General features: G+C 44.5%; 1 protein-coding gene across 2 annotated transcripts in view; it reads right to left on the bottom strand.

The window, feature by feature from the left end:
• Nucleotides 1-672: 672 nt before the first annotated feature.
• malrd1 (MAM and LDL receptor class A domain containing 1) overlaps nt 673-7,736 on the bottom strand; it is a 37,906-nt gene continuing 30,842 nt past the window's right edge. For both annotated transcript variants that reach the window (XM_062380072.1, XM_062380071.1), the window contains 8 exons: nt 7,420-7,698; nt 5,874-6,002; nt 4,923-4,989; nt 2,748-2,839; nt 2,520-2,616; nt 2,042-2,102; nt 1,102-1,209; nt 673-1,004 (listed from right to left, as the gene is read on the bottom strand). In XM_062380072.1, coding sequence (XP_062236056.1) covers nt 912-1,004; nt 1,102-1,209; nt 2,042-2,102; nt 2,520-2,616; nt 2,748-2,839; nt 4,923-4,989; nt 5,874-6,002; nt 7,420-7,698 — 926 coding nt within the window. In that variant the 3' untranslated portion in view covers nt 673-911. The remainder of the gene's footprint in view (nt 1,005-1,101; nt 1,210-2,041; nt 2,103-2,519; nt 2,617-2,747; nt 2,840-4,922; nt 4,990-5,873; nt 6,003-7,419; nt 7,699-7,736) is intronic.

Genomic DNA, 7,736 nt, shown 5'->3' with positions numbered 1-7,736 from the left:
ACAACATCATGGCGTCATGTCTGGGTCATGAAACAATGTCACATGTTTAATAAAGGCCCTGTGGAATTATCACACTCTTCCTGTAATTTATCACATTGGTGCAACTGAAGCAGGGATTTCATCAGCAGTTATACGTGATGACAGTGAGAATCACAGGAAGCTGCAGCACTCAGCCTGATCATGTAAATCAACATGTAAGCGCGTATGGCCACTTATGTCGACATGTGTGTGATGAGACATGACTGAACATGAATGACTGGTTTTAACTGGGCCGTTTATGACCCTACCACTCTGCACTGGTCGTCACAGGGAGTTAGAGAGTCAGCTCACGCTACTGCTGCAGGAGGCTGACTTGTAATATTCAAATGAAACCGGGTCATAACTATTTTATTTGCACTTGTGGGGATTAAAATAGATCACTAATGAAGTCAGGACTCTTTCTGGAAGCTCTGCGTGGTCAGTGGAGCTTTTCAGTTCAGTGAACCAGTTGTTTTCTACTTTTGCCAACATCATAGAAAACATTTAATCCTGCTACTCTGGCAGCATTGAGCACACAAGGACTAAAAGCCATTAGGGTTAACATTAACCCTTCTGTTATCTCCTTTCAAATATTGAAATTTGACTATTTTGCATTATAATCCAGATGCAGCAGTCATGGTCTTGTCTAAGTTTTTATTTAGGATGTAATCACGTGAGATTAAAAATAATTTAGCTGTAATTGACAGGCGTAGATCAGAATTGGCTTTCCGAGACCTCTTGTCAGAATATTTGAACGCCCCTCCTCTCTTTGACTAGCTTCTCCAGACTTGGCATCTCAGCAAGTAAAGACACACTCATCAAGTGTTTGTCCAAACAGTCCGACACGGATCGACTGCAGCGTCGATATGTAAAGTCCTCTGTTTTTATGCTTCCTAGCTTCTGTGCTCGGTGCCATTAGCATCAGGGGGGGAATTGTACATCGGGTTGGTGAAGGACAGTTTGGCGTCTCTCCAGGTCGGAGCCTGCTGCGGAGTAATTGACACAAAGAGACGAACATCATGTCACCGACCTCTGCGCACATAATTAGAGTGAAGGCTGAAGGGCAGAGCCAAGAATCCTCACCTCCACCTCTCGCCTCCAGGGGTAGACGCTGATGGAGAGCCCCCGACCATCACTCTTCCTGGGGTTAAGCTTGGGGCAAATGCCTGGTCTTTGATGAGGGGACGGGAGCTGAGAGAAGCAGAATCATGTGCGGCAATTAGAAAATGACATGAGCTCGCACAATTCAAATCTATCGTTCCATTATGTGTCCATAACTGCATTTTTTATACGTTAATAAAACCCTTAATCATGTTTCACCGTCTCTCTCCACCGCTCGCTTTAACGAGTTGCTGCGTTGTGGAGATACCAGTTCACACTTCTCTATTTATAACTGCGCCCTGACTGGCAGTCACATGAAAGAGAACATGTACAGACATGGCAATACAGATATAGAAAATACATACACATATGTGTGTGTGTGAGACTGGAACATAATCCACCTGTTGGCATTAGCGCTTGTATTTATAGTTAAGACTTTTAATCCAATTTATCAGTGTGTAAAGTAAATGTGGAGTATCATGAGCCTGCATTTCATCAAGCTGTATCACACACACAAACACACAGAAACGCACACGCACATGCACACGCACACACACGCAGAGGAGCCATTATCCAAATGAAAAGATGTGGCTGCATCTTTCAGTCGGATGGCAGTGATGTGCGGGCAGAAGGTCGACAGTGGGTGGAGGTTAAAATTTGTAGATCTACTCGAGCACAGTACGTTCTGTGAGCAAAAAATGTTCTCGGTGAATATTTCCACATAAGCACAAAAACATCCACAGACCACGAAAATCAATAATCCTACCTCAAATCAATAACCCAGACATGTTTGACCTATAATAATATAACCACCTATTGTTTTAATAGGAGTAAAGAGATCATTTGATTTGTGCAGGTGAGAGACCTGATGTCGCTCAAACTGAATTCACTGACGAGTGATTGATCGACTTCGTGCACTGACCTCTGCTCTCCGGTCGAAGGCTGAGTCGTGCATCACCCCGTAGTTCATCTGGTCAGGTTTTCTGCAGAGTCAGCAAATGCACCAATCATCACCTTCATCATTAACAGCATCATCATCAGAGTCACTGTCATTTTTGCAATTCAAGATGAATGACACCACAGCTCCGGGAAACCATCTTAATCGCCCTCTGGTGTCTGGTTGCAGCTCAGGTCATGAACCCTGCCTCCTCCATGTAAGTGGATGGGGCACAAACCAAACCAAGAGGTCAAAGACATTTTTTGTCAATTCTTATCACGCTGATGTATGTTCATCAGCGTGGTTAGTTTGGTTTTAAGTAGTTAATCTATTGAAAGGTCATGGTTGACAGGTGAGACCAACTCTGGCTCCAAATGAACAGATATCTTAGCTTCATTTTTGGGGAAAGTGGAGACATGTCATCCATCTTTACACACAGCTCATGGTCGAACCCACAACTCACATTAAGTAGCATCTTCTCCTGCATGCAGCCAGGACACAGACGGCGACTCCGCCTATGAGCAGCAGCAGTCCAATGCCGATGCCGGTGTACACAGCATCTACACAGAAGGGAGGTGGATGTAACTCTTGCAAAGACATGTGGCTTCAAAGAACTGCAGAGACATTGATGCAAGGATACAGAAAACAGATTGAGGTGGGACAGCTTGTTGGGGGTGTCTTTCTTTATTACCCATCTGCGTGTCCTCTGGTTCAGGTGTCGGGGTGGAGAGAGACGGCTTCGTCCTCACCTGGCAGCGGTTCCCCGTCCATCCTGGAGAACATCTGTGTCCACACATTGAAAAACAGATCCATGATTGATACAAAGACTTTCAGGGGAAAATCAATCGTTCAAACTTTATTTGTTTAGCCACTTTTCACCGTTCAAAGTTAGCGCAGGGGATTTGCAGGTGGTTAATCCAAAAGACAGTTCAGATATAAACTGTAAAAACATCTGGAAGGCTTTGAGAGAATAATGTGTTGTATTTAATCTTTTCAGGGTATTTGTTGACAATATAAGACACAATAACTTCAGCTTTATCCTTTAAAAACAGAACAAATGATAACACTAAAATAGATAAAGAGAAGAGACTATACATAAATCTTAAGCACGCTGACAAATGGTGTAGGATTTTCCTGCGGGACAACCTGGACCCGAACACAGACTAATTGCAGATAGTTTGGGGCGGTCTGGTTTGCTGCATCTCTGGAAAAGAAAAGCAAGTTCCTCTCTTCCCAAACAAGGGTCGTGCTCCAAGTCAACATCTGTTCGGTATCAGCTTGATTTCTGAGCAACATTGACCTTCTAATGCGAAACACACAGCTCTCCGAAAAGCCACGCGGTGTCATTATCATTCAGAGCGGGTCAGGGCACATATTGTGTGACGGCCATGGCAGCAAGCCGTCCCTGGCCTGCATCCCCCGGTGGATCCTGCTCGACAGAGTGGAGAGACGTGACGCAAATACTGAGCCAGAGGAAGCCACCGTTTCTCGGGCTCTGCTGCAGCAGGCCTGCTATCAGTGCTGGAACGGACACAGTTCCCCAACCGCACAGAATGACGCTGGTGAAGTTACATAATGAGGAAGCAGCGGTGCATTTCAGCGAAAAACAGCCTTAAAATAGCTTTAAATCTCAAACTCTCACAGAGTTTTCCTGCTCCAGCATTTCAGGGGGATGGAATTTGCCTTTACGTGACACAATGTGACACTGGGCCACATGCAAGAATAATTTTGCATTCCAAGTTGCTGTTATGAGAGGTTCCTGTTATAGAAATCTTACATGCTGCAGAGTTTTAAAGGTCCTAAGGGATCTATTGGCAGAAATTTAATAGTATTAATTCTAGCTATGTTCTCACGTGTATGTTTCGTCTAAATTGTACACATTTCTTTTTCATTACCCTAGAATGTCCCCTTTATATTTAAATACTTCATATTTACCTCAGAAGCAGGTCCTCTCTACGGAGGTCGCCATTTTTTTTTAACGGTAGCCCAGCCTGGACTAACTAAACACCTTTTTGAGTTTTTAGGACAACTGAAGGCTGCCACAGGTTTTCTTTCATGTTTTGAAGAGGAAGTTGAGATTGTTGTCCCGACAGTGACCTGCATTAAGACCGTGAGGCATCATGCTGAAGGTGAGAATATCCCTTTCAGTTTCTGACCAATCAGTGACCCCCTGGTGTCCTCAGAATATAGGCATATTCCTCCCGTTTCTCCTGCTGCACAACTCACATACATTTTGGGGGGAGAATGAGAACCTTCGGAAACGAGAATGAAGGAATGTGAATCTCTCAGAGAGGATTCACTGGCGCATGATGATGTTAGCAGATGCAGCAGCAAGTCCCATTATTGCATTCTTGCTTTTTATAATGAAATATCCCATCACAGATATTCCAGGCTGCTGATGCAAAAGCTAAATTGACAAGCTTTCTAGAGATTGTCTCCAGTGTGTTTTTGAAAGACAACCTATAGCGGCTCAGCATATTAATCTCATTTTTTTGTGGTGTATACACTGGGACAATTGGTAGCAGGGGTCGTGTTTAAATATTTACCAGGAGAATCCATCAGAGATTCTCAGGAAAACTCTGTGCTGGTGGATAAATGAAGGCGGAACCACCCTGGTTAAGCTGGGGGGGATAAGAAGATTCCCACATGCTTCATGGAGCATGTCTTTTCCAAGGAGAGAAACCAGGCTGATGGGATTTCCATGTTTTAAGTCGAACAAAGAAAGATAAAGGATGGGAGGGGGAGTGGGAAGAGGAGACATGATACTTATCTTTGTTTGTGCATGTTCGTGAATGTGACCGAGTGTGCGTTTGTCTGTTTATGAATGCGCGTTTGTGTGTGTGTGTCCCGGTGACGTTGAACTCACGTGCAAACGGGCCCGTGTTTGTGCACGAGGCACGAGCCGCGATCCAGGCAGAACATCGGAGGACAATCTGCAAGAATAGAGATCGACCATCACGGCTGAATCTTGTACAAACAAATACACCGAAAAGAAAAACTTCCCAAGATTTGCCTCAACTCTGTTTCACTGTCTTTTTCCATTTCTGTCTTTAGCCGACAGGAGACAGAAAAACACTCCAAAAAGTTGCTCTAACACAAGAAAATGAAATCAGTGAAACTGTGCTGTGTGCTCATCCATTAACCTCGGTTACCTTCAGCTTGTACAATGATCCACAGACATACAGACATTTTCTCCCTGCACATCTTCTCCCCTCTTTAAGTTGTGTGAGGACTGACTGTGGAATAATCTTCACGTTTGAAGCCCTGAAGTTCTGCTCGGCTCCTGATAAAGTTACTTTGGCTCGGCAGTGGAGTCTTATTGAACGAGAGGTTTCGGTGTTTGTCCTGAAAACGCAGGAGAGCGGAGGATTTAATGGATTTTGGCAGCGTGCAGTAACCTGCGAGGTGTGCTCTGAAGACTAAACAGCCCGACTCGAGAATGTCCCTAGAGCCGGTGCTCTGGGTGGGAACGAGCTGGATAGGGATTTGGCAGCACCGCAGTCAGAAGTGACTCATGAGAGCAAGACATAGTGGCAACAACAACTATATGGAGCTGTTAAATGGCTAAATCCATGTATTTTAAAAGCAATCTCCTTTTATGTAAACAAACATAAAAGAATGGTCTTGCTGCGAAAAAGCCATATGTAAATCGAATGTCACAAATGGTTTAGAACTTTAGATCATAGCAGGATAATAATCTTAAATTACAACAATATACTGAGAAGTGAAAGGTACAGAATGAACCCTGTGACCTGTCATGGACAATTTAGAGCAACTGAAACTCTAAAAGGGGCAGGGGCTGGTGAGGAGATGTTACCATGGCAGCTGGACTCGTCGGAGTGGAACGGCAGACAGTCGGCCGAGCGGTCGCAGCGCTGCTGAAGTGGGATACAGGCAGGTGAGCCTTCTTCACACACCAGTTCTCCCAGCTCGCACTGCAGCAGAGCTGTGGGACACAAAAAAAAAAAAAATGAAAAAGAAGTAGAAGCAAAGAAAATTGGTAAAATATGTCGAGGGAGGGGGGGAGGGGGGGAGGAGGCAGCGTGCATTCACAGACAACTATGAGCAGCATACTATAAAAGGGATTAGAGATTGTAAAGCTGCTTTGACACTTTGATCCTAATCTGTGGGGATAATGTTTGTGTGTGTGTGTGTGTGTGTGTGTGTGTGTGTGTGTGTGTGTGTGCTTTCCTAATTTCCCCTCAGTGGATAATGATATGAGCGTCTCACAAGAAGGGGATTTCAAGACATTCTTTCAGTTCTTGCGTGAAAATTCAAACAATCAAGGAAGGAGACTCACAGCTCAAAACCTTTCACCAAAGTCCAACGCAGATCATTAAAAGGTTAAATATGGAATAAGTCTACAGGGACAACACAAATTATTCTCCCCAGTTTTAGACAAAAAGGTAAAGTTTGTCTCACTGTTTCAAAATAAAAGTCTAAGAATGAACAGCAACTCAGCTGAGCTCCCTTTAAAGTATCTAGATCTTCTGTGTTCATCCCAATGCAAAGGAGGTGGATTAAATAATAACAATGAAGTTTATCATGGTGAAAAAAGCATACAAAACCGATACTGTGGATCAACAGAAACTACTGTCAGCAGTTTGTACTGAAACTATTCCTTTTATAGTATTGTGGTGCTCAAAGAGAAAATGTCTCTGGAACCTGATGAAGCTGTTGATTTTTCAAGTGACCGTCAGGTTGGAGAGAATTAATGAGAAGCTGGAAAGTAACTCGAGTGGCTTTCTGACCCACTCTGGCAACAGAGGGTGTTGAGTGCATGTGCCAGCAGGTTTTTAACATGGGTCACGATGCAGCTCGCTCCACTGGGGATGGAGAGCACCTCTGTCAGTGCAGCTGGGCCGCACAGTGAAGTACATCCTCATTAAAATCATTTTAAAAAGGCGGACATAACCACAGGGTTTTGTTAGGATATAATTACTGCAGCAGACAATAGATTGCTGAGGCTTTAGCCTTGTAAGTAGATCAGTTTTATATGTAACAGGTTACACAATATGATCAGAACTGAATAAACCGGACATAAGAAGGATGTTGTGTTCACTTCCTCGTGTAGAAACTGAAACACAGCTGAATAGAGATGTGATGGCTTGGATGAAAATGAACCAACTGCGTGTCAGGGACTAGGAAGCTCTAAACTGAACTGAAGGTAATAATATGAATCAGTAATGTGACTCGTAATTTACACCTCTAGACAAAGTAGGTGATACACTTTAGTTGTTGTTGTGCCATATATTTGTTTCTATTGCTCATCACCTCGGCAGACTACTAAAACATTCTGACCGTCTCCATCTCTGTGTCTAGACGAAGTAATTCCTGCTTCATAAAGACACACAGATACTCACGGCAGCTGAACTCGTCTTCTCCGTCAGGGCAGTCGGGGACACCGTCGCAGCGCAGTATGGACGGGAGGCACTGGGAGTCTGAGCACTGGTAAAACCCAATGGGACACAGGACCTGAGGAGGAAGAGTCCCGGGTACCAAGGCCGAACAGCGCTCTTCATCGGACTGATCAGCACAGTCGGGCTCCCCGTCGCACCTCCAGCTCTGTGGGATGCACTGGAAGGAGTAGGCACACGGGAACTGGTCCGCGCTGCAGGTCAGAGGCTGGGGAGTCACTGGTTCTGTTGGGACACATAGATACAGATAAACACAAAGAGAT

This window comes from Platichthys flesus, chromosome 21 (assembly GCF_949316205.1).
Source record: "Platichthys flesus chromosome 21, fPlaFle2.1, whole genome shotgun sequence".
NCBI classification, from domain to species: domain Eukaryota; kingdom Metazoa; phylum Chordata; class Actinopteri; order Pleuronectiformes; family Pleuronectidae; genus Platichthys; species Platichthys flesus.
The sequence above is the reverse complement of the archived record's forward strand: the minus strand, read 5'-3'. Positions and strand labels throughout refer to the sequence as shown.